General features: G+C 41.2%; 4 protein-coding genes and 1 non-coding gene across 5 annotated transcripts; 3 read left to right on the top strand and 2 right to left on the bottom strand.

Annotated features, from left to right (window-relative positions):
- Window positions 1–974: 974 nt before the first annotated feature.
- On the top strand, window positions 975–1,052 carry CLUP02_tRNA055. Its single transcript has one exon. It is a non-coding gene; the product is annotated as a tRNA-Ile (tRNA).
- A 1,131-nt stretch (window positions 1,053–2,183) lies between these two features.
- CLUP02_04549 (glycoside hydrolase family 3) lies at window positions 2,184–7,925 on the bottom strand (the record flags this gene model as incomplete). Its single annotated transcript, XM_049283560.1, has 6 exons — window positions 2,184–4,707; window positions 5,079–6,580; window positions 6,636–6,951; window positions 7,010–7,616; window positions 7,679–7,834; window positions 7,910–7,925. The coding sequence occupies 6 exons, from the start codon at window positions 7,923–7,925 to the stop codon at window positions 2,184–2,186; spliced, it is 5,121 nt and encodes a 1,706-aa protein (XP_049140703.1).
- A 292-nt stretch (window positions 7,926–8,217) lies between these two features.
- CLUP02_04548 (C6 zinc finger domain-containing protein) lies at window positions 8,218–10,225 on the top strand (the record flags this gene model as incomplete). Its single annotated transcript, XM_049283559.1, has 5 exons — window positions 8,218–8,405; window positions 8,533–8,989; window positions 9,054–9,397; window positions 9,447–9,698; window positions 9,763–10,225. The coding sequence occupies 5 exons, from the start codon at window positions 8,218–8,220 to the stop codon at window positions 10,223–10,225; spliced, it is 1,704 nt and encodes a 567-aa protein (XP_049140702.1).
- Window positions 10,226–10,389: 164 nt separating this feature from the next.
- Window positions 10,390–16,700, bottom strand: CLUP02_04547 (uncharacterized protein; the record flags this gene model as incomplete). Its single annotated transcript, XM_049283558.1, has 17 exons — window positions 10,390–10,746; window positions 10,810–11,193; window positions 11,257–11,460; window positions 11,516–11,691; window positions 11,749–12,104; window positions 12,183–12,523; window positions 12,574–12,628; window positions 12,721–12,824; window positions 12,896–12,917; window positions 12,980–13,054; window positions 13,124–13,200; window positions 13,270–13,315; window positions 13,394–13,490; window positions 13,579–13,630; window positions 13,704–16,084; window positions 16,159–16,573; window positions 16,686–16,700. The coding sequence occupies 17 exons, from the start codon at window positions 16,698–16,700 to the stop codon at window positions 10,390–10,392; spliced, it is 5,157 nt and encodes a 1,718-aa protein (XP_049140701.1).
- Window positions 16,701–17,306: 606 nt separating this feature from the next.
- CLUP02_04546 (uncharacterized protein) lies at window positions 17,307–17,474 on the top strand (the record flags this gene model as incomplete). The annotated part of the gene is made up of 1 exon (XM_049283557.1): window positions 17,307–17,474. A coding segment is annotated over one exon (168 nt), but the record flags the coding sequence as incomplete, so codon positions are not given.
- Between the last annotated feature and the right edge of the window lie 9,526 nt (window positions 17,475–27,000).

Raw genomic sequence — 27,000 nt, 5'->3', positions numbered from 1 at the left:
TAATAGTATTCTATATTAATAAGGTCTATAAATTAAATAATAAATAGACTTTTATTATTAACCTCCAGATCTCTACCCTAATTATATCTTTTTTTTTAATAAAAATCCTACTTAGCTTTTTCTTTATATTTTTATATAATAATAAGAGTTCGTTAGTAATATTATAATTTAATTAATAAAAGAGGGCCCGGAGGTAAGGATTATAAAAAGTTATAAATAGGCTATTATTATTAATAATATACCCGATTAATAATTCCTTAATTCTCGTTACTTAGCCCTTTATAATAATACTAAAAATAAGTTTTTATTTTTTTAATATAAAGTCGTATTTAGAGAATTTTAATAAATATAACGACTTATTAAAGCTTAGATTTATTATTTAATATTTTAATTTTAAATAAGCCGTTACTAAGCTCGTAGTTACTATTTTAAAATGAGTAATAATACTTATTTTATTATAGTAATAATAAAACTAAAAGACTTTATTTTAAATATTTTTATTATAGATTTTCTAAATAAAGACCCCCTCTAAGCAGATTTACGACTTCCTTAGCCTTATGCCCTTTTATAATATTAAATTATTATTAATAAAAGTCCTCTCTTTTTCAATTATTTTTAAAAGGGCGAGGAGGCTATTACGATTATTAAGATTAGTTAATAATATAAGGCTAGTGTTAATTAAGGTCTATAGTTACGAAGTAATTTAAAATAGTAACTACGTATTAAAGATTATATAACTTATTACTAATTAATTAATTATAATATAGTAAATCGATTAATATATAATTTAATTAATATTAATAATAATTATAATAGTCGTAAAGGGTTAGAAGTAGTAGTGCGTAACTTCGTTAGTTTTATTAATATTAAGAAAAGGGGGTACTAAAGGTTTTTTAATTTTTTAGATATAATAAGATACTAAATTTAGGGCTCTATAATACTTAGGCCCTTTTTTTTTATAGTAATTATTAATAATTTATTTAGTTAAGTAGTATAATATTAAACTTATAATTATAAATAAGGAGTCGCGGGTTCGAATCCCGCTCTAAGTATTTATATTCTTAATTATAAACTTTTATAGGGTATAGTTAGGAATATCGATTTTTAATTAGCCCGGCCCTAGATTTTCTTTTTTCTAGGCGACTTTATATTTAATTAAATACGTTAAATATAGGGCCTTATAATATTTAATTATTTAACTTACTAAAATTCCTATATTTAACTATTTGTTTGACTTATTTGTTTAATTAATTTGAATGGGTATAAGCGCTGCTTGGGTGAAGATGGATAGCATTGGAAATGCAAAAAGCAAATTCAGAGAACGGAGATTCTTGGACTTCCACCATATTTTCGGGTCTACCGCGCCCCCTGGCATAGCGGTGACGAACGAAGCTTCGACATTGCTGCCGGGTCCCATGTTGATTCTACTGGATTATAAACGACTTTGTGAGTGTTGTTAGTCTGAGAGTGTTTGTTCGAGTTGGCGAAAGCTGCAAAAGGCTCTAGAGATGTAATGAACGGAGGCCGATACAAGTGAGATCAGCGTTTGAACAGAGTCTTATAGAAAAGTCAACCGGCAGTCATGGAAGCAAGCTACAAATCGTCGCGTGATGGTGAAGAATGAGCAGAATACCGATGAGGTGTTTCCCTCGGACACGCTCAACTTAGCGCCCCTGCAATGATTCTTGGGATCCGGGGTATGGGGTGATTCGCGGGGGGACTGGGGGGCGTTCGGGACCCAGGCCGTCGAATATCGTGACCCGGCAGGTGACCGAGATGTTTGCTTAGTCTCAAAACTTTTCTTCTCCAGTTCAAAGCTGGATACTTGGGCTAGAGGCCAGTTGAAAGAACAGATTCGGCCGCGGAAAGCCGGAGTCGAGACTCTCAAGAATACGCGGGGCGTAGAACAGGTGGAGCTCACGCGGAAAGCCGGGACAATGCATTCGTCTCGTATCCTCCCGCTAACTTGGCTCGACCTCGCGCTAGCCTTCGGTTTTTCTCGATTCTGACTCTAGTTTGTCGATTTTATGAATCATGCAGGATTCCCTTGCCCCTGGATTTGGGTAAATCAACAAGTGGCAGACATGTGCCGTCGCGGAATCTTAGTTACGATCTCATGAGGCTCGCGAGCAGTAAGTGAACAGCAAGACGCTTGTATGCTTAGTGTAATTTGGTACGCTACTCTACTTTAGTTGCAAGTTGAACTTAAGATCCCGACCACTATGCTCCTCAACACCACTCGGAAGCTCTACACTTACTCGAATCGGATCTTCGACTGGGATGTCTTGTAGAACAACCCACAAACTCAGGTCATCAGTACCAATCTCTCGGGACCATCTGACACGAGCAATACCAGGCGCTAGTTCTCCACCAAGCGCCACCTTGGCGTCAAACTCGCTGAAGAGGTGGAATCGAGGAGCGCAAGAGATGGCTCGCCACCCAGGCTCGAGTGGTTTAATTCCAGCAACCTCGGTCGTGAACTCGTAGAGGGGAACCGCGCTCCACGCATGACAGTCGGATCTGAGCGTCACCTCGTCCTCGCACCAAGTTGTGAGGTTCTGGCTCAGCTGATGCCGCCAGGGATCCCAGAAAGAGTGGAAAGCCTTGTCGTAGAGGTCTCCGCCAACTTCGGACAAGGCCCGGAGAGCGTAGAATGACATCGCCGTTGAAAGTTTGGTGAACGTGACGGGTTGTCCCGAAGCAGTGGGGAGTTCCGACGCAATCGGGCCATGATCGAAGCAATATGTAAGGAGTTGTCTCGCCTCCTCACCACTAGTCGCGCCACAAAGGACAGCCCAGATCTGATTATGTTGACTAAAGTCCAGCGAATGGTCAGCTCTGGCTGCCGTCCCGTCCGTAAATACCGCCCCCACGCGACAGTGCTTCTGTGTGGCCAAAATGATACCGTCTGCTCGTGACCTATACTCCTGGGCGAGGGTCGGTCGACCGAGATCTTTGACAGTCTCTGCAATGGTCTTGAGCGTGTAGGCGTATAGAAAGTTGGTAAATGTCTGAGTGCCCGTCCTCTCGGCAGCCGGCGGTATGCCCATAGGTCTCCATTGCGTTGTCCAGTCGACAAAGTCCCAATGCGTATTGACTGACTGGTAGTCACTTGATATGAGTCCAGTTTCGGCATTCAAGCGCTGAGCGAAGGACGAAAGTATACCGTCGCATACGGCCAGGAATTTTCGAGTGAAGTCTCCGTCGCCGTAATATGTGAAGTGATCAGCTACTGTGCAGATCCAGAAGAGCGAGAAGTGAGGGATAACTTGAAAGACATGAGCAGGACTGCGACTTGCGATGAGCCCAATACTCGGACGATACGAGTTATGAAGTTGAACGATAGCTTGTCGAGCCATTCGATCGTCGCCTGACACGGCGTACGTGAACAGACAGGAACTGCGAACATCCATGGCGTATTGAAGCTGCTCATAAAAGGGACAGTCCTCGTAGCAGTCATGCATACAGTTGGTCAACGTGCGTGCGCCGTTCTCCCAGAGTCGCTGATAAGTCCTCTGGTGATCATCGGTCGACAGAAGTGTGAGTTCGCTCTTAATGTCCAAAGGATAATGCACTTGGCCGATAAGAATTCCTACAAATTCTAGATCGCTCTTCGGGTCTACCTGGATGTTGATGGCCATGAAGCGTAAGGTTCGGAAATGAAAAGGCGAGAAGGTCTCAAACTCCGCCGCATCTAGACCGTAGGCGATCTCGGAGCTGGCGTGAGCCCCTGAAGAGCCAGCAAAAATGTATTTGTCTTCAGGCCCGAACAAGGACTTGGTCGTGTCTCTCCTATCGCCTTTGCGGCGAATGTAGGGAACGTACTCTGGTTCCTCTTCATATGCCTCAGAATAACGAACTCGTAAAGTTGATCCCGAGGTTTTGGATCGTCTGAAACGAAACGCGAGCATTGCTGTCAAGTGAACTTTTGCCTCAACCTCGATGTGGTGATGTGTGCCCGCGGGCAGTCGGAGCGTGCTCGCACCATCTTTGAGGAAGCTCTCCCACGAAGCCTGGCTGATAGAACTTTCGACATTGTGAACAGCTGCAAGTACTTGGGTGGCGGTTGTTGGTTTTGGTATCATCCGCGGCGAGAGCACCCACGGCGGAGTGATGCCGTGTGATGTCGGCAGTTCCAATTGTTTCGCCGAGACCCAATCGAGCTCCGACGATCTCCTTGCGTCCACGTCTTCGTAAATGTGGAGGAAATCGTCTTCTTTCTGGTCGATGCGAAGCACCGTGGCACGGTCTATAGAAGCTTCCCAAGAGCTATCACTGCGGACAGGCAATACGAACCCATCATTTGCCGCCAGGGATCGAACAAAAAGTCCGGGAATGGGTAGTCGTGGGAAACTTGTGGCGTACTGCGTGGCGTGAAAGAAGCGCAGGACCCTGACTGAGATACGATTCACCCCGGCCTTCAAGAATGGTTGAATGTCGATCTCGTCATAGAACCAGAGATGTTCATCCCCTTTGACGGGGCCCGAAAAGACGTGTCGACCGTTGACGAATAGCTTGTATTTCGTGTCCGCTGTAATCTGGATTCTCGACGGCCCATGCGGAACTTCTTCCAGCTTCAGGCGCTTGCGGAAGTGGACGATGCCACCAGCAGTGTTTGCGCCGTGGTCTTGCCACTCGGGGTGCCAGATCCAGGGCGTGCTGAGCAATTCGGGATCCATGATATCACAATGGTGTGTAGTGATCTTGCTGTTGGTGATTGTGGTTACGAGGGAGTTGAGTCTTGGGAGTCATTCCAGTGGATGACCCTAGAGGAAGTTGAGGGGGTATGCACTCATTTAAATTGCGAAATTTAGTATCTTATAGAATGGTGGGGGGTTCAATACACCGTGCCATGCACCAGCTCGGTGCCCTCTTGAGCGAGCTTCCATGTTGATCGAACACATTGACCAATTTCTCCCCAACACGCCACGGAAGAACACATCGCGATTCTGCCACATGCGAAAAGGTACCATTTTTCTTATGTATTCCGGACCTGCAAATCTACTCATTCCATTCGAATCGATTCTATTGTCTATCGTGTAGCGCATAAGAAGCTTTTCGATGTTCAAATACCTGACCACCAGCTAGTCCTCTCAACCTTCATCATGGCCGCGAGAGGCGTCTCAAGGCTGCTGGTGCCAACAAGTATGTCAAAGTTTCCAGCCTCCACCGCCCACTGCTTTCGCGGTTCGTCCCAAAAGCTGAGAGCATATTTCTTGCTCAGGATGACTTCTACCTGAGCGGACTGTCCCGCCTTAACATACGTCTTAGAGAATCCCTTAAGCTCCTTTTTGGGGCGTATAACTGAGGGGTGTTGTGGTGAAACGTAGACCTGCACAACTTCGGAACCATCAACCTTCCCAATGTTGTTCAACCCAACTCGCACTATAATCTTTTCGTCACCGTCCTTGACTCCGTGAGAAACCTGGAGGCTGTCAACGCTGAAGGACGTGTAAGATAGTCCCCATCCAAAGGGATAGAGAACAGATCTCTTGACTGCCTCGTAGTAGCGATACCCAACAAAGACACCCTCGCCGTAAAGGACTCGCCCTTGATCCGATCGGTAGTTGAGGAAAGCCGGGTTGTCCTCAACCCTGACCGGGAATGATAGGGGCAACTTGCCTGATGGGTTGACGTTTCCAAATAGGACATCGGCAACGGAGTTACCCGTCTCGTTTCCGCCGTACCATGCCTGGATAATTGCCGATACAGAATCAGCCCATGGCATAGTCACGGGCGTTCCTGACTGGACCACGACTGTGGTAGTTGGATTGGCAGCAGCGACAGCGGCAACTAAGTCATCTGTTCTTCCAGGCAAGTCCATGTGCGGGCGGTCATGACCCTCTTGCTCAAAGTCCGCATTGAGACCGACGCAAATGACGACTTGGTCCACCGACTTTGCCAGCTCTGCTGCGCGATGAATCTCCTCATCTGCGTCGCGGACTTCGACACCACCAATGCGAACACCGCCGCCGCCAAAGGAAACCACACCATCGGCGTCTTTGACCTTGGATGCTGCGCCACTGGCGAAGTTGACCGTGATATTGTACGTCTGCCCGGCGACCAATGCCTTGGTACCCGTTTCCTCCACGGTACCGACGTTGAAGAAGCTCCCACCACCTCTTTGGACAGTCTCGTTGTCGATCACGAGCTCTCCGTCAATATAAAGATTGGCAGTTCCGTGAACAGTGAGACCGAACTCGAAATCGCCCGTCTCCTCAGCAGTGAACGAGGCCTCAATCTCTCCCCACCATAGGTCTTCTGTTATGTCGGGGTGGTAGTAATCGGCAAAGTACATGTTCGTATCAACTAGATGCAGCATATCAACTGGTTGACGATCGCTATCAGTTTCAGGTGCGGTGTAAGCCCTGAAGGTAACTCCGACCTGGCCGTCTACGGTTTTCAATCGCGGGCCAAGAATCGGCAGCATCTTGTGAGCATAACACCCGACAGAGTACACTACATGCTTTGCTTGCTCGTAAATAGCATCGAAGGGCGTTACTGCGTAGTAAGGTCTCAAAGTGGCTGATCCACCACCACAGTAGACCGCTGCTTTGGCATTTGGTCCGATGACGAGAACCTGTCAAGTATTAGAGAGCTTGAATTTATCAAGAGCAAACCGGTGATGAACTGACAGTTTTTTCTTTCCTGAAAGGCAGAGTAGAGTTCTCGTTTTTCAGCAGTACGATTGAGTTTCCCGCAATCTTTCGAAGGAGAGCTGAGGTCTCTGGAAGATCTCGGCCGTTCTCCTCTGCCCCTTCTGGGATCCCCGTCAAGGCTGCACGGCGAACGGCTTTAAGGACAGCGCGGACCCTTTCATCGACGATCTCGGGAAGGAGTCTTCTGGATGCCAGAGCGTGCTTCACCAGCTGGCCGCGCCAACGCGTGGGTCCAGGCATCTCCAGGTCGAGACCAGCTTCGATGGCTTCGATTGTAGAGTATGTGCCATACCTTGAGCGGTGTAATCAGTTCGCGGCCACTCTTCTATTTGTATATTCTGAGTGCTCACCAGTCGCTCATGATAAGGCCTTTCCATTTCCATTGATCACGCAAAATGCTCTGGAGGATACTGGGGTCTTCGCTCACATGCAGTCCATTGACCTTATTGTAAGCCGTCATGAAGGACGCTGGGTTGGCATCTCGCACAGCAATCTGGAAAGGCAGCAAGTAGATTTCCCGAAGAGCCCTGTCTGTGATGCGAGAATCAACGGCCATTCGCTCGTGCTCCTGGTCATTTCCCACAAAGTGCTTGATAGCAGCCTGGACTCCTGTGCTCTGAATGCCGGCGACAACTGCAGCGGCACTTTGGCCTGCAAGAACTGGGTCTTCTGAGAACGATTCAAATCCTCTGCCTCCCAGTGGACTTCTTTGCATGTTGACCGTGGGACCTAGGAGGATGTGCGCCCCCTTGGTTCTTGCTTCGAGACCCATGAGCGTTCCGGCTTCCCGAAGCAGACCGGCATCCCAAGTTGCTGCTAGACCAGTGCCGCAGGGGAAGCAAGCTGCCGGCACACCATTGAAAAATCGTGTACCTCGGACTCCATTGGGGCCATCGGAGAGTCTGACTGAGGGGACCCCAAGACGGGGAATGCTCTTGGTGTGCCAGAAGTCGATACCTGCAGGTATAGTCAGCAAAGTTCCTACTTCTCCTTTCCCTTGAGATTCCATGAACTCATACCAGCAAGTAGATCAATCTTTTCTTGAACGGTTAATTTCTCCAACACGTCTTCCACGTCAAAAACGGCTACTTCCTTTGGAGCATAGGAGATAGTCATGATCGATGCTGTCAATGGTGTTGGCGCTTTTCCGTGTAGTAGAGTTCTATGCACAGAATCTTTACGAAATGACAAGGTAGAGAATAATCATCAGCTCGCGGACATCAGGTGACTACCTACTCATTGCGACTTACACGCACCATTGTGCATGGCTGTTTTTAAACACGCATTCGAAGTTCTTGTAAACTGCAGTGACTAGCATGTTCCCCAACAAAATTTCGGTCATATTTCCGTAGTCTCCTGCACCCAGGGCTGAGTTGGTGTTGAGTAATCTTGCATCACGGAGAGTCGATCCCCCGAAAAGGCTGATCAATTCCGGCTTTCCGCGGAACGAACCAAACGCTTGGGCTGGTAGCAAATCCACTGTGACCGTGCAGCGCTCCTCTTCATTTCTCGCGCATTGTTATCCTACACTCCGCGAACGTACTGCCCCTCGTCGATCATGTCCAATTCACACGCAGAAACCCGTGCCAGCTCTCGCAAGAGACCTGCGTATCCGCGGAAACGAGCTGCCCAGGCCTGTCTGACATGTCGTCAACGACGGACAAAGTGTGACAACGAAAAGCCAGCCTGCAATTCTTGCAAGAAGCTGGGGATAGATTGCGTCTACCACGAATTCGAAAAGGCTAGGTGTGTGCTTTTCTCTGCCCCCTTGATTTTCTCCCCGGCATTTGTCCTGTCCATGGGCAGCAATTCCTTTCTCATATGCTCGTTTCCCCTCTACATCTGTTCTGGGCCAACAATATCATGATTGCAGTTTCGATGCAGCCAGTCTCGCTATCTTACGAAGATTAGATGAATTGGAAAGCGTGGTAAAAGGCAGCCGTCCGCTACCTGCTGCTCCTCAGCCGTGCTTAGACTTTGCTTCATCGCTTTCTTCGTCGCCATTTCCAACCACCGATATCGATTGGATCAACTCCTTCGAGGTCCGTTACGTTAATTGCGAAGTAATACTCAACTGGCCAGTCTGGAAAGCCGCCGACCTACATTATTCATCACAGGATTCGCCTCCGGCTATCCCTCCGGGGATCGACTCGGTGTCACGCCCTCTTCTCGTGTCAGACGTGGACGTTCAGGACGCTTCCAGACTCCTCGGCATTTTCTTGTCTATTTATCACATATTCAATCCAGTTTTGGATATACCGACGATTGAAGAACATGTCAAGAGCACATCTCTCAATGGGTTCGGTTGGGATGCTGCGTCATGTCTTGTCGTAAGCCGTCCTTCGTCACTGTAAACTTCTGCTATCCATAAACCGATATCTGGCAGATTTACAGCTGCTCATACTGGCCCTGGGAACAACAGTAGACCATGATAACATCCATACACATACATCTTTGTCCGTCCGACAAAACGAAAACTTCAGCCGTGCCGAAGCGTTTTTTGTTGCAGCGCAGAGGCGGATGGGTTTGCTACTATCCAGTAGCGGTATTGCAGAAGCCCAATGCTTCTTCTTGGCTGGCGTGTATTTGATGACTACGATGCGACCGGCTGATGCCTGGAAAATGTTCACGCGGGCTTTGTCGAGCTGCCACACTTTCCAACTATCTTGTCGCGATGCCAGCCCTGGAGGTATACGCTTGCAGCAGACCATCCACTGGGCATGCTTCAAGTCTGAGCTGTGGGTCTTTTTACTCTCGTTTCCAAACGACGTACTAAGTGATAAACAGCGAGGTTCGGTTGGAGTTAGGAATTATCAAGACGAGTGCATGGGATCTACGCTATCCAGACCTCTTTCCCGACCCTCCAGAGTCCATACAAACTCAAGGAGAGCCTGCCTGGTATTTTTACCTAGCTGAAATAGCACTGAGGCGGCTTAACAACCGCATACTATCGACTACATGTTTGGATAGTCAGGACACTGGCAATGTTGCGGATAAGGTGGCAATGACCTTAGAGTTCGAGCGCCAAGCCCACAGCTGGTAAGCATTCGTGTTCCGACCTTGGTGCCCCTTGCAGAACTAACATGGTGTCTCTGCTTCGTAGGGCCAGGTCTCTTCCACCGAGTCTCCGGCCGGCGATAGACGATTCCAGCGACGTTACTTTCGACTTTGACGAGAACGGCCAGCTAAGATTTATCCTCAGTGGCCATCTGATAGACTGCTTGGAACTCATGTACTGGCCTTATATCTACGCCGCTGTGCATGGCCGACTCGGAGACGACAGGGACTCCCACATGCTGGCTTCACGAGGTCTCGACTTTTGCGTGCGGAGGATAAATATCAACAAGACAGGATTCTTTCATCGACATCATGGGACGTGGTTGATGCTGCAGTCATGCACACGGAGCGCGCTTGTCTTGATCGCTGCCGCGTATGGAGGGCTGCATGACAAGCTTCCACACGACTGGAAAGCTAGTGTCGAGGACGTAGTGAACCTCTTGAAACATTGGGTTGATGAGGTACCTGACTTCAGGAGGATGATTGAGATCCTCGCTAGCCATGAGTAAGGTAGCAAACCTGGTATTGCACTATAGTCTTTTAGTCAAGTACACGTCTAGGGTCGTTCGGGTCGAGACTTTTCATGCCCTATATCTGTAGTCTATCGATGCAGACTTCTAGCTCTTTTTCTGGCAACTCCATGCTTCCCCTGGCTGACTCTCCTCTCAAGTCCCTAATCTTCTTCAAGAGAACGTTCAGGAAGTCCGGGCTTGCCTCCCAAACTTGCTAGTACCATCTCGTTTGTAGCCGTGAAGTCATCCAGTATCTGTAACTCTTTTCGGAGAAACCACCTTGGTACCAGCAAGACTCTCATCGGGATGAGCAAGATGATCAGTACCGGGAAGCCGATGGCACCCAGCGTATGAGAGATAGCAACGCAAGCTATAACAGCTAAGAATTGTATGGCTATGTACAACCAGACCTTTCGGCGGCGGACTTGGAGAAGTAATTCATCTCGTTGTATGAAGCGTTCTTCCGCTTGAAGATAGAGGAATTTCTGAAGGATGCTGTTCGATTCGATTGAGCCCCACTGGAAGATTGTTTTAATCAGTCAACTATTCATTCACACCAAGGGACCGGATCGATAACCTACACCAACGACAAAGAAGACGCCAGCAAAGGCAGCAGCTGGCATGGTATGGATCACCACCAGAAGGGGACTCGTCATGGTGCCTATCAGAGCGAGGCCCATCAACAAGTGAGAAATCCTCTGCTCGACCACTTGTGTAGCAACAACCACAGGCCGTCGGATTTCTGTATCGCCTCCTTCGTAAGTCGGTAGAAATTGGAGCTTCGTCTCGTAGACTGTCAAGGAATCGGTATGAACTGGGGCCTGAGGGACGAGTCCATTAGGCATCGGCAAGCCCAAGATGCCTGCGATGAACGTCGTGCAGCCGAGTAGAAAAAAGTCCCAGTGGAAACCTTCTGGCTTCTTCAAGGGATAACGGCGTGCTTGAGCGGTAATACTGCTGACATTCTGGGAAGATTTAGCCAGTTCTCTCGAATACGCATGTACCCCGAAGGTGAAAGAAACACTTACATGATCGTAGTAGAAAAGCAGCATTACTAGAAAACCGAAAGGCATAGCTACAAAAACCCACTTTGCGTCAAGGTTCCAAAAGGCGAGGATCCAGCTCCTAGGCTGAGTCGGTTGGAAGGCGTCGACAACAGGGACCCTCATGATATGCGTTGCTTTGAGAGTTCCCGGGATGTGAGAGAAACCAACCCAAAAGATGGTGGCGAACTGCGAGAACTATCAACATCCGTTCCTATTTATTGGTAGCAAGTAGGAATCTCACCACATAGGCGTAGTCAGCGAGAATTTCTCGGTAAACAGACGTCCAAAGAGTGCTGGAGCCCATCTTCTCCAAACTGTAGACAGTGCCGAAGTATAGAATCGCAATCATACAAGCTAAGTAACCCGCAGCGCTGCCTTCGGCATCGAACTCGTTCACCAGTTCTTCCACACCCTTGACTGTATCTTTGTCAGCAGGACGTTCTGCAACTATTACTTTAAATTGAGCCCACAGACTGATGTAGATGATGCCAACGTATAATCCAAATGCCTCGCTAGAAAAGTCGGTAACGTATCGCATGTAGTCACACGCGTTGAACACGGCGACGAGCCAATGGAACATTGCTGCCCAGATTCCCGTCCAAGCCATGAACTGTGGGTAGATGGAGACGTCGTAGATCTTGATGATGTCGTAGATTGTCAAATTGAAGAGCGAGATCAAACCGGTGACGCCAACGATCGTCAAGGGCTGGGCGCTGAGGATGCTGAAGACAATGGCAGCGAGCGCCGACGATAAAAGGGCTTCGTTGATACCAAAGAACTGTCCTGTTCGTCGGTACATGTCGAGGGTGTAGGCTATCGCGGGGAGGAGACTAAAGGCATTCATTTGGTTGTCAGCACATATTTCGGCGAATATTTAAACTATAATCCTGATCAGTGTGCCTACTAACTTCACGAAATACATGCGAATAGTACTGGCTACAGTGCGGTACGTCCACGCGTCAGCAATGTCGCTCCAGTAGTATGGAAGCCGTCTTCTGATGTCGTGGTAAATTCCACGGCCTGGACTAAGGATTCTCCATCGCCTCCAGCTTTTTTGGCCATCGTAGGTGTACGACGTGTCCGTATTCCCCCTCTGTAACCGCATCTCGCTGGAATTGCTGAACTCTGGGTCAACCGACATGATGTTGAGATAAGATAGGTGTGAAAGCGAGGGATATCGATTCCGAGAAAGAGGTAGGTGCGTAAAGGAATGGGAATGAGATGGAATCAGAAACTTCTGGATGGTGACCTAGAGAGAGTTTGGACCAAGCGAGACCAAGTGTGGCCATATATACGAACGTTCTCTGGAAACTGGGGAAGGCCTGACCACTTAGTTTTAGCCGATTCCTTGGGCCTACATACTTGTTTCCATACAGGCAAGTCATGGATTCAGAGAGAGGTCGGAAGGTTGGCTCTTGGCAGACCGGTCTCGCTCCAATACGTCACGTAGACAGCGCCGGGATGATACACTGAAAAGCCTGCTGCCACCATGTACCTGTTAGACATCCTCTAAGTGCGACTGGCATGCCGAACCGCTCCTTGGCACGGTTCTATGTCGCCAGCGGGAGATGAAGAAGCCAAAGAGGCGAGTACCCGCAACAGCATCTGGTCAGTCATCTACCTTGGCCTCTACTGAAATCTGACTGCACACTGTCAGCAGGGCGTTATACATGTCGAGGAAGTCTCTTCTTGCCTAAGTGCAGACACAGCGCCGTGATAGTTGATATGGCTGTCGCGGCCTTGCCTGGCATCCCGCACCAAAGTCACCCAATGGCCTGGTCTTCAATGGGTTGTTGACAGCCAATGTTCCATCAGACATCAGCCTAGCAAGATTAGTGTGGAGATTCACGACAGAGGATTCTGCCCAGGCAGAAAATCACGGGCAAATCGCGCTTGTCCCTTGTTCCCAACATATGGCCCCTCGTTCTGTGGACTTTCTCACCTCCCACACTGTTTCTCTTTGCGTGACAGAGCCGCTCTCGATTAATAGATCACAGTTCTTTGCTTCGGATCAGCATGATGCTCCTCAAAATTTCTAGCTCTTGGCAGACATCAGCAGGCTCCTTCGTAGATCGTCATCAGGATTAACCTTGAGCTTGTCTGAATATATGTTCGACACTGAAGGTTCGCACAGGCAGAAATACCAATGTGCTTTAATATCTGCATCCTATCGTTCGCAGATCCTACAATCGTCATCTTTTGCACAAGAGCAATCACTTCGCATGTCCAGGCAGGCCATGATGATCTCATCTGCCCTATCCCTAAGCTTGACATTCTATCCAGGATGCATGCATGTAAACAGACGTCGGAGTAGATGTGGCGGATAGTGATAATGAAGACCATCAGTCTCCGTACTCTTGGATTGAACAGGTCTATGTACCAATCTATCTACGCCGGCTTTGCCCGAAAATCATCGCAAGGAATGCAACCACTCTGTAGATAGTTCCAATACCAACCAAAACTCCCATGTTGCGCCATAACCAATTCAAATGGAAGCCAGTCGCCGCTGCAGCAGACTCGACATCATACAAGTACCCAAAAGGCGAGACTAGCTGGCCAAAGTAGATCTCTGCTAACCAGACACCGGGTGAAGCGCGCCAAAGCCATTCCAAGTGCCAGTCCTTGACTTTAGCTAGTGGAGGAGCAGCACCAGACAAGATTGCAACGATAAGACTAATCATTGTCGCAAACAGGGGGGCATCTTCTCGCCGGACAAGCATGCTGACGATACTGGCCAGCCCGTAAATGCAGTAAAAGTAGAAGAAGTTCGTGAGGAAAGCAAGCCCCCAGTTGATCACCGGTACCGTGAGAATGAACAAGAATGTTGTGAAATGGAGACATCCAAAGAGCATACGGGGAAGGACCGAGACGACCTTGGCAAGAAAATATGCTAGTCTGTTGTGTCCCGCTTCGGCCTCCCTCCGATGCACGAGCAGTTCTTCTGAGAAAGTCTTCACGCCAGGTGCACCAGACACTAGACCCACAGCAATGGAGACCAATAGAGCAAGTTCAGGGGCGGACTTGAAGTCTACAGCAGTTGACAAGATCGAGTACGGCTCTTTGAAAGTGCCAGTAAACAAGATGCCCTTTTTCGAGTGCTCGGCAAGGCCCAGGAGAAATCCAGCGAGCGCCGCGAGACCCATCTCAGCCCAAAAAGCTGCTTTGGTGCGGTACTGCTGAAGCATGGCCCGGCGGAGGCAGAGCCATGCCTGTCTGTACAACGGTGCACCGCGATGTTTGATGGCGGCGTAGATGCCGTTGTTGCTCATGATGGAGGAAGCGTGACGTTCCTTGTGCGCGAGAGACTGGCGGTGATCTGACCACTTTGAAATGAGCGAGTCTTTGGAAATCTCCCCGATTTGCTTGTAATCGCGACCGTTCCCAGTAATAATATCGGCGACCACGTCGCCGTGATTACTGTGCTTTGGGAACCCGAAGCCGAGCCCCTCGAAATAGTCCTGCACTTCAGCTTGGGGACCTTCGTAGATAGTCTGGCCATTGCCGAGGAGAATGAGGTTATCGAAATTCTCAAAAATTTCGGTTCGTGGTTGATGGATGATGACGATTACGGTGATTCCCAGCCGCGCAACTGCCTTCAAAGTCCGCATTAAAGATGAAGCTGCAGTTGCATCGAGACCGCTCGTCGGCTCGTCCAGGAAGATCGCCATTGGTGCAGAAGCCAGTTCCATACCGATACTGACACGTTTGCGTTGCCCACCACTAATGACAGGTACAGCGACTGAACCAACTAAGGAGTTGCGTACGTGGGAGAGTTCCAAGCAGTCAATGACAGAATCGACATGAGACTCAATGTCAGCCGTTGACCAAGTCTGAGGCAAGCGGATCTTTGCGCTATGGACAATGTTTTCGTATACCGTGAGCTCCGGCAGCACGATGTCGTCTTGAGGTACATAACCAATCACCTTCTTGTACCGCTTCAACTTGTCTGGACTGCTGTTCACAGCTACTGTGCCTCCGGTGTTCTTGATCTTACCCATGAGTACGTTGACAAACGTTGACTTACCGGCACCGGATCCGCCCATGACAGCCGTCAAAGTGCCCCGGTCGATGGATCCCGTAACGTTTTGAAGAATCATCTTGGAGCTCTTCTTAGGGTGGAAACTGAGGTCAGAGTAGCTGAAGGAGAGACCAAGATTGGTTGCATCAGTCGCACGCCTCATCGAGGAGACAAACGCCATCAGCTGAGGATTGAGCATCTCGCTCGTTGGCCGTACATTGACTGAGTCTTCGGAATCGAGGTTAAGGGCGGCTTGAAATCCTCCTCCATAGGAGTCGGTCCGGTTGGGAATATAGGTAGCGCTCATTGGGAGCATCTCGCGGTCTGTATCTTCCGAAAGTGCCCTGTAGCCCGTGATCTGAGCTTTCATGCTGCTCATGCCACGCTTCAAAGTTGGTCTCCGGCTCTTATTTGATTGATGATCGCGAAGGCGCTTTCGGAATCGGTAAATAACCATGCCGGCGATCATCAGAACATCGATAATGATCAAGATGGCGAGAGGGATGAGAAACAGCTCGTAGGAAGAACCTGCCGGGCAACGGCTGCCAACCGAACATGGTGTTGGGGTTGCGGCTCCAGGCTGGCAATATGAGCCAGCTGGACAGACGATAGAAACCTTGCCGTTATTCTCTTCTGGGCAGTAGTTTCCAGCTTGACAAACAACCGGCTCAAAAGGGCCCATGCCAGCGTTCTTGCCGCCAAAATTGCAGGTGAACGATGCTAATCTTGCCATTTGACATGCGTCCAGCGGTGGACAGTACTGAGGTATTGAGTTGACGGTATTGTTCTCACCTAGACCTGAGTTAGCAAACACTTAATACCCATCAAACGCACACTTGCAAGGTTTATTTGAGACTTATACTCACATAGAAAACCCGGGCTGCACCCAGTAGCCTGCCAACTGTCCACAGTCTGAATCTCTATCGGAACCGCCCCTTGTCTGTAACACGGCGCAGCACTATATGGCTGCTGGCCTGCAATGATCTGTGCCGTTGCTTCGTAGAACGAGGTCGAGAATCTGGTGTTATTCTTGCCAGTGCAAGCGCTGTCGTACACACTGAGCCCGTCGTTGCCCGGCGAGTCTCGCAACGCTCCAGATAGCCATCTTTTGGGCTTTTCGATATCCGGCGGACTTGAAGCATCAAAAATGGGCCCATTGGCATTTCCGGTCCCATTGAGTGTGTTGAACCATCTGCCGGTTCTGATTGTGTAGATGCTTCCCTTGCTTTGGTCTCCGATGCATTGCCAAGCTGGTTCTGGGGCTCCGCCGGCAGGTGTCACCTGTAAAGCACAGAGACATCCTTCTGTATCAAGGAAACTACTCGTGCCCGCCCCCACTTTTTTGGGCATTCGGGACTCATCACCCACTAAAGTGGGTGCTTTTTAGCCAAACGGCCTCCTCAGCCATACGGGCACAATTATCGCGATTTATCTCTATATATTACCACTTTTACTACTTTCTACTACAATGCCTAAATTTAATGTTGCTAAAGAGGAGCGTATATAAGTAGCTATTATAGCTATTCGCAAAGACCCGGAGTTATTAATTATAGCGGCGGCTCGGTAGTACTCTATTCCGCGCTAGAAGCTTAGTTAGAAGATTTTTAGTAAATACTTATTAAAAGAGCGTACTAGCTACGGCTATAAGCTTACTTAGGACTAAGAAAAGGCGATTTATAATTATATTAACTATTTAGACCGAATTAACCTGCCCGTGAGGCGCGAGCTAGTCGTTAGCGCTACTAATTACCTACTTACCGAGTCGTAGGACCTAGTAGATATTAATAATACTAAGGACCTACCTCTTCTTCTAATTATTAACTCCTAATAAGCTAGTCGATTTATTAAGAGGTATAATTACTCTCTAGTTAAGGAGAAAGTGCTAGACGCTAAGCGGCGCAAATCTAAAGATAAGAATATTATTAACTCTTACTTTCTTAAGCTAAAAGAGGTCGTTAACGAGTATGGGATCTAGCCTTTTGATATATAGAATATGGACGAGACTAGATTCTAAATAGGGGTTAGGAAATCTAGTATAGTTATTACGAAGAGAAGAAGGGCCTATTACTTCGCCCTTCTAACTAATAGAGAGTCTACTATTACTATAGAGGCTATCTCTATTACTAGAGATTACGTACTAGCCTTTTTAATCCTTAGCGGCTCTGTTTATATAGCTAGGTAGTATGGCGTTAAAGAGCTCGAATCTAATACTATTATAGGAGTCTTACCTACTAGCTATATAAATAATATAATAACTCTAGATTAGATTAAGCACTTCGATATATATATAAAGGGTCGAACTAGGGGAGCTAAGAGACTGCTACTTATAGATAGGTATAGATCTTACTATACTATTAAGTTTATTAAGTACTATAATAAACACGATATTATCCTATTTAGATTTTTATTATATAGTACACATATTCTCTAACCTCTCGATATTATGGTCTTTTAGCCCCTTAAGTACTACTACGCTAAGGCACTCGACCTCGTAGTTCGAGAAGGCTATATTAATATTATTAAACTAGAATTCCTCGGCTTTATATAGTCTATTCGCAAGGAGGCATTTAAACATTCTATAATTCTTTTAGTATTTAAAAAGACAGGTATCTACTTATATAATCTATAAATTGTACTCGAAAAGATCCGTGATCGTGGCTACGATTCTTAACTAACTATACTACTTTTCTAGGGGCTAGGTTCCTTACTATTTATTATACTTATGACTATTTAAAAGCTCTGCTACGTTACTTAGTATTTATAGGAGGATATGAATACCCTTAATAAGGAGATTTAGTACTTAACTAGCGAGGCTTCCCCGCTTGAGCGGAATCTCGAGCGGTTTGTTCGTAGAGTACTTATATAAGGCTCTGAGCTCCTCTAGACGAAAAGAGACCTCGGCCTAACTTAGCTAGCTTAATAAGTAAGCAGAGCCTATAGGCAGGGTAAGAATAGTTAGCTATAGACTGGAGGAATTATTATAGTAAAGGACGGTCGACGTATAGTCGAACGGAGGTAAATATCCGAGATTGCTAAAGTAGTAGCTCTCGTCGAGGTAGTAGATGCGAAGATCCGCTCAGCTATTAAAAAAGGGGCTTTTGAGGTAGGAAAAAAAGCCAGGAAGATGAGGAATACTGGCTAGCTTTAGCCTATGTACGTAATTAACGGTCTAGACAATGGGCGGCTGTTAAAAAGGGGGTAGTCGAGGCTTGTGTATAATGGTATATAATCGACGATTATCTGCCCGTTTGGCTGAGGAGGCCGTTTGGCTGAAAAGCACCCACTTTAGTGGGTGATGAGTCCCGAATGCCCAAAAAAGTGGGGGCGGGCACGAGTAGGGCCTGTTGGGTCTGTTTGGGGATAGTATGGGTCCTGTGGTAAATCCGAGGCGTCGAGGCCGAAAGTCTTGCGGCTCATGTTGGCAATGGAAGTCTTGTCTCAACTTTCTGCTGAGAGTTCATTACCCGATTCCAGATTTCGTGATTATTGCGGAGTTGCAGCTTTTTCATTCTTGAAGGTGTTTTCGTTGTCTCTTGGCAGGCAGACATGGTACCAAAACAGGAAGCAATAATTCATTTTCCCATCAGATTTTAGCGTGATCCTTCTGGCTCACAGCACACAGCTCACAAGGGACGAGCCCACGCAAAAAATACTTAGTATTACCTAGCTGGGGAAACTCGGACGAGGCGAAGCTGCAGACCAATTGCTGACGCTCCACCTACGAGTGCCGCGCCTTGTACCATGGGAAATGAGTGAAACCAATCCATCATTGTGGTTGGAGATCCACGCATTGGCGGCCCGCAGCATCGGACAAGATGAACGGCGTCGTGGCGCGGTCGAACCCACAATGCCAATACTTGTTCCACGAACTTTTGCTGCCTAAAGATGATGGGCATACTGGATGGTATCTAATCTTGGTTTGGGTACAGCGCGAGCATAGCGTAGATCCTCGGCTGACATCAATTCACTTCCTAGGATCCGTTGCCTTTATAGGGGCAGCATGCAGAGTCCCGAACGAATTGGCACTGACAAAGAGGCTTTTCATGTGATCCAGGGTGATTCCGATTGGCTGGTTCCAGCGTGATCTCATGGCACGTCTCGACCCAACAAAATCATAATGGACGATCTGACTGGGGTATTAGTAGGTGAATGCAACCTTCCTCCTATATACTTTTTCTTAGCACGCACTGTTAGTACGGGCTACCGTACTACACTAACCTCTTTAATAAGGCCTAATTCCCCTTTTTCTCTCCTTATACTAAATATAACTAACCTAAGTAACGGCTACTATATGCCGCTATAATTACCGCCCTTATTAAATACTTTTAGTACTCTTTTAAGTTTTATTATTATTATTTAGTTTATACTATTACGCTTATTTATAAAATAGCGTCGTATTTTAAACTTTATAAATATAACTCTTATAACCCTTAAGATTATAAAAGTCCTAATTATAAGACCTAAGCTAAATATATTAGCTATTATAATACTACTTAGATTAATAATAATATAATTATACCTTAATTACGAGATATATTTAAATAGGATTATAATTATAAATAAAATTAAGACCCGTTTTTTAAGCTTTTATTTCGTAAGGAATATTATCCTTATTACTATTTAAGAGTTCTTTTAATTATTAAAAAACTCTAAATATATTATTATTATAAGCTTTTATATAACTAAGCTCGAGGTACTATTTAGATAACCTTAGTATTTTTTAATAAAAACCTCTTATTATAGACTTAATTATAAAACTATATTAGGCCTCTTTTATTTTAAAATATTTATATAGGGCTTTAGTTATTAACCTTAGGGCCTTATAACTCGAGCTTTAAGTATAAAAAGCGTTTTATAAGAGGGAAATAGAAACGTACTTCTTATTCTTATTTATAATACCCGTATTTTTATTTAGCTCGATTTTAAAAACCCCTATTATTAAGCCGAGGTACGGTTTATTTATAAAAAAGTTATTAAAAACTACTTATTTAAGAGTGAGGATATTAGCTTAGTAATTAGGATTCTAACTAATTACGTACTTATTTTAAAAACCCTAAGAGTATAATAAACTATACTTAATTACTATACTTAGCTATTTAAACTCTTTAATAAAACTACTATTAACCCCCCGACGGAGCAATCCGCCGGGGCCGTACTGTGTATTACGTATTGGGGAAAACTGGGTATATTGCGCTCCATACCTAACTACTAATCAAAATCAACCGACTCGACCGTTGTCTTCCTTTCATTAACTCCCGACCTTCCCCCGCCCGTCTAGAGGGCGAGCTGCACCCACTCCAACGATACTAGTTCTCGTCGAGGTAGTGGTTTGTGTGTTAATGGGTTTGTTTAGTGGATTTGTTTAGTAGATTTGTTTAGTTTAAATAGAGAGTAGCTTTGGGCGATATTAGAAGCGATAAGGATAAAAAGAATCTTTATGAGCTCTAGTACGTAAATATTAGCCTATTTAGCCCTTTTTTTAAAAACCTCTACGTCGCTATTAAAGTTTAGAACCTTTATAGTTAAGGAAGGCTACTTTTAATTATTATAACTAATTATTATAGTTAATTATTATAGCTAACCTTTATTATTAACCTTTTTAGCTAGTGCTACTACGTAAAGGGTAGCTTATTTATTCTAAATTATATAGCGGTTTTTATATTAAAATTATTATATTACGTTAAGCGCGTACTTAGGGTATATTATACGTATTATATAGTTAAAAAGTATATTATATTATATATAATTTCTTTTAAAAGCGTAATCCCGTTAAGGTCGATCTTTTGCGCCTATAAAGCTAGAAAAAAACCACTATATAACTATTATTAAGGGATCTAAAATTTAGTTTATTTATATTATTAAAAGTATTAAAATACGGATCCCGGGCCTGGGTAAGTAGCTACTTAACTTTAGTTTATTTATTTAAAACGAGATTAAGGTTATTATAAAAATAGACCCCCTTTATTACTAAACCTTAGGCCCGATAGTTAGCCCTTATATTATATATATCGTATTATTTTTAAAACTAACTAAGGAGCCCTTTAGTATTTTTAAGTTGGTTAAAATATAATTACTTATATATTACTTATTTTTAAAATAGTACTAAGTTTATTTAAACTAATATAGCTCTAAGGATTACTTTAGAACTTAACGCTATTATTATTATAATAAGCTAAAATATAATAATAATTATACTTTAATAATCCCTTAGTATACGAATTACTAAGGACCGTACTTAAATAACTATATAAATTACCCTATCCGCTCTTAGAGGAAAAACGGCGCTATTATTTACTAAACTTCTTAATAAAAAAAGCTCCTTTATAAAGCTAATAAGGAACTTTATTTATAAGCTACGAAGCTCGACTCCCCCTCCCCTCTAAGCCCTACCCCTATCCCTAAGCCGGGGCTTAATACGGAGTCCCCTAGTACTTAATTTTAAAACGAGTTTATAAATATATAAATAAAAAACCTTATTAAAAATATTATTTATAGGTCTATAATAATTAGTATTACTATAAATAATATTAATAAACTCCCTAAATAAAAATAAAAATAACTAATTATTATAAAATTAAATAATACTTTAGATTTTATTTTAAAAAGTAATAATTACCCCCTTTTTAAAAAATAGAGCTCTAAGCTCCCCTTAGAGAATAGCTTAAAATATAAAAAACTAGCCCTAAAAAAAAAGTAAGTATAGGAGCGCTACTTAAGGGCGCTCTATAACTACTTAGAACTAGTATATATAATACGTATTAAGATTAAAATATTATAAGCTAATATATAAAAGAACGGGTATAAGTATAACTACGTCCTAGCTATTATTAAATTTAAATAAGCGGATATTTTATTATTATAAGAGCTATAATATAATATAAATAAGCTATAAAATATTACTAAATTTTACCCTAACTTTACTTTATACTCGCTAATTTAGAGCTAGGATATTATATTAAATAAGCTATAAGTCTTAATATACGTTTAATATACCCTCCCCTACTTAGTAATATTTAATATTATAAAGCTTTTTTATTAAAATATACTTAAAGTACGTATTTTAGGGTACTATATCCTTAACGTTTATTATATATTTAATAAAAAACGTATATTAATAGCTCTTAGCCTCTAGACCTTTTTATAAAGGGTCTTTATTATAAGGGACCTAAACTCCTACTATACGAATTAATAACTAAGGATACCTTTATATATACTTAAGAATTACCTAGCTAATTAGATAAACGACTACTATTTTAATATCCTAAACCCTATAGGGGTCCCTATTTATAAAGTTAGTAACGTACTTAACTTTATTATTATTAATATCCCGCTAGCCCGTACTTAAATTACTAGCTATATTTATATTAAGTCGGACTATAATACCCTTATTACGACTATCTCCCTCCCTATTAACCTAGGTAATATATATTAATTAAAAAAAAAGAAACGGAGGATTAGCTTAAAAAATATACTTTAGTTCGTAAAAAAAGTAAAAGAGCTAGCCTAGAGTATATATACTATATATAACTCTATATATAACCTTAATTTAGTTATAAATAGCTTAAATATTATTTTTTAATATACTTTTTTTACCTCTTTTACCTCGTACTACGCGGGGAGTAAGGGGATAAAATAATAAAATAAATCTTATATTAAGATTAATAAGTATTTTAAAATAGTATATACAGCCGATTTTTATTTTATTATTATAGCTAAGGTTAATAAGTAATATAATAGTACTATACGAAGTATTAAGGCTACTATATAAGCTAGAATAGTTATTTTTATTAAAAAGGACTCGGATATATACTAAGTTATAAATTAGAACCGGCCGAGGCCTTAGGTCTAATCCTCCTTTTTATAAAATAATAAAACTATAGTTACTAAGCTTATTAAAAAAGTAATACTTTTTTAAAAAAAACTCCTAGAGCGAGTAACTACGGGAGATAATATTTATTTTAACTTTATAATACACCCTAAGTAAACCCTATCCTAAGATTTAATTATTTATTAATATAAAGTAAAGGACGTAGTACTTAGTATAGGTAATACTATCCTTAGTACGGATAATATTATAATTTCTATATTACGGGCTTATTAGTTATATATTAATAAGTACGTTTACCGTTTTTACTAATCTTATTTTATATTTAAATATTATTTTAAAATTTAATAAGATACTAAAATAATAATAATTTTAAAGCTTAACCGAGATATATATATATATAAGGGCTAGTACCCGATTTCGTTATTAGCTATTTTAAAAAAGGATTTTAAGCACTTTATAATTAAGAGGATATTTTATATTACGGTTACCCGGGGCGTACCATACCCTTAAGTAGCCGGGGTACTATTTAAATAATTAGTTATTAATATTACTAGCGTAGTAGCTTATAATATATAAATAGTTTTTAATAAAAAGCTTATTACTATCCTTATTATAATAAATATTAAAAAGCTTTTAATTTAGTTTTATATAACTATTTATATAACTAACTTAGGGCATAGGGCTAGTTAAAAAATATTATTACTTAGGTCTAATACTTTAATTAATTACGCTATATCTCGGTCCGTTATAAAAAATACTAAATACTTATATCCCCCCTCTTTTATAAGCTATTATAAGGGTTACTAATCTTACTTATCCTCTTCCTCTTATATACTAAATAAATTTACTAAATCGGCCCAGAGTTATTTAAGTTTAGTTATATTAATAACTACGTAATACTTTATATTAAAAAAGACCTTATTAAGGCTACTTCTCGGGCATAGTAAATCCTTAATAATACTATTACTTAAAATAATAATAATACTATCTAACTTAACTTTATAAAAACCGAGGTTCTATACTTTATAAAGCGTACTTTACCCCGAGTTAAAAATATTACCCCCCCCCCCCCCCCCCCTATTTATTATAATAATAAAGAGATTAGACTAAAGAAAAAAGGTATTATAAAGTAACTAAGTATTATTTTTAATAAACGGCTACTTTTTTATAAGTATATTATAAACTACTAAAATAAGGCTAGGTTTATAATAGGGTATATTAAAGGACTTGATAAGGTTTTTAAAAGTACGCCTCTTATTATTATATATAAGGCGGTATATATTATAATTATACCAAAGGCCCTTTATAGTACTAAGCTATAGTACCTAGGCCTAACTAAACTAGCTTTTAGAGTTAGGGTTAATTTAGAAATACGTACTTAGCTAGAGGTATAGAACGGGCTAAAGTTAATTATTTAAACCCTCTAAACCCTTATTAATATTACTTCAAAAGGATCCCTTTTAGTATAATAAACTAAGGAATTAATATACGGGCATTATAAATTAATATACGGGCGTCGCTCTTATATAAGCGTCGCTATTCTACTTTTTAATTAGTTTAAAAAAAATTATTAGTATAGTTAAATTTTACTAAATACTTATAAAGTATCCTAAGCCTTTATTCCTTTACTCCCTTTATACTTAAATTATATTATTAAGCCTCGAAGTCTAACTTATAGTATTTATTTATAATAACTTTTATAATTAGAATTAGTAACGTTTTTTAAAACTAATTTTAAAATAATACCCCTATTAAAAAACTTCCCCCTTTATAAGAACGACTATTAATTAATTATAGCCTCTTATTATTATTTAATTAATTATTATTATCTCCTTTTTTAAAAAATAGCTACCTTAACGTTAATTAAGTTTATAAAATTAATTATTTTAAAGGGTAGTATAATTTTATTACTAAGCTCCTAGCTAATATATTATAAAATACGTAACCTTTTATAAATAATTACTTTAATATAGAGCTTATATTATATTTTACTTATTATTTCCCTAAGGGAATAATAAAAACCTAGCGGACTACCCTTTTATAACTTTTTTTAAAATATAACCCCTCTCTTCTTAATAAATAATCTTAATAACCTTCCTATTTTATAATAGAGTAGTTTAGTAATACTCTTTAACTTATTAAATAAGTTATTAGGACTAATTAATAATTAATAATAGTACTACTTTAATAATAAAAATATATTTATTAATAATAATAAATATAAGGTCCCTAAGTTAACTTATTACTTTATTTACCCCTACGGCTATCCTCTATTTAAAATAAAGTATTTTTTTAAATTATAACCTCTTATTATACTCTAAATAACCGATCCTCCTCTTTTTTTATAACTTAAATCCTAAATTTACTAATTCTTAGTAATTTAAAATAAACTTATAATACCCTTTTTAACCGAGTTAATAATTTTATAAAAGCTAATAAATTTAGTATTATAAAATAGAATAAGTATAAAGCTCGAGGCTGAATTATTTAATATACTTTTTAATATAATTAGTTTAGTAAGCTTAAGCTTATAAAAAGTACTAATATTTAATAATATAAGTTTTAAAAATACGATTATAAATAGGAAGTTATTACTGAGGTTTAAAAAGAGGATAAGTAGTTATTATGTTATTATTTAGACCCTTAATATAGATAATATAATTATAACCCTAGCTTTAAAGCCTTTATATACCCTTTATATTATAAGCTTATTAAAGTAATTAAGGATATTATTAAAATTATAAGCTAATAAGTTAGGATTTAGGCTCGGGATATACGTATTATTATTTAAAAATAGTTCTTAGAGTCCTTATTTATTTAGCGAAATATTTATAATACTAGGGCTTATATAAACTAAAAAAAACTAATTAAATACTTATTAATTATAGTATTAATTAAGCTATTTAATAAATAAAGTATCCTATACGTAGTAAAATAGGTAAATAACGAGCTAAACTACTTTATTAGCCTTATTTAGACTTTTCTTTATTATTTTTAAATATAAAAGCGATTCCCTAAGGTAATTAGTTTCGATAATATTTATAATATTAATTGCTTTAAGCTCTCTCTTTTTTAAGTTATTAAGTAGACCTATTTTAAATCTATTTATAATATTACGTTTAGCCTTATTAATAATAAGAAACTAGAGGGGTTTTAGTTTTTTTTAATAAGTATTTACTAACTTATAAACTAATACTTAATCTATTACCCTATTATTATTATTATAAATTATAATAAGTAAATAAAAGTTATACTAAACGAGTAGTTCTTAAACGTTTAATAATAACTCTATATTTATTATATTAACTTTAATATTATATTTAAAGCTAAATAAAAATAAGTTAAGGACCGTAGTTATAATAATAATAATAGTAAGTTTAATAATAAGGGATATTAGTTATTAATATAAGTAATAGCTATACTAAGTAATAAGAATAAGGCTTATATTAATATGCTTATTAATAAGCCCCCTTTTTATATACATCGTAAGGTTTTTATAATATAAAAGCTTATTATTTTTATTAAAACTAAGTATATTTTTAAAAAAGCCTAGACTAAGCTTTATAAAGAATTTAATAACTAACGCTTAATTCTCTAATATTTCTATATAATATACTTATTTTTAAGAATATAATAGGCCCGTTACTTTATTTAAAAATACTAAAACTTTAATACTCGTATTACTTCTAATACTAAGTTAAGTAATAATAATATTAAAAGTTATTTTTTAAATAGTTTTAATTACTTATATTAGCTTATTAACGTTATATAAAATATAATTAGTAATTAGGAGCTATGCTTTTATTAAGCTTATATAAAAAACGAGGTATTTATAAGCTAAGAGTATATAAGTACTTATTTTAAATACCTAAATAAACTT

This window comes from Colletotrichum lupini, chromosome 2, assembly GCF_023278565.1.
Source record: "Colletotrichum lupini chromosome 2, complete sequence".
NCBI lineage: Eukaryota > Fungi > Ascomycota > Sordariomycetes > Glomerellales > Glomerellaceae > Colletotrichum > Colletotrichum lupini.
Note: the sequence above shows the minus strand (reverse complement) of the source record. Positions and strands in the feature narration are given on the sequence as shown.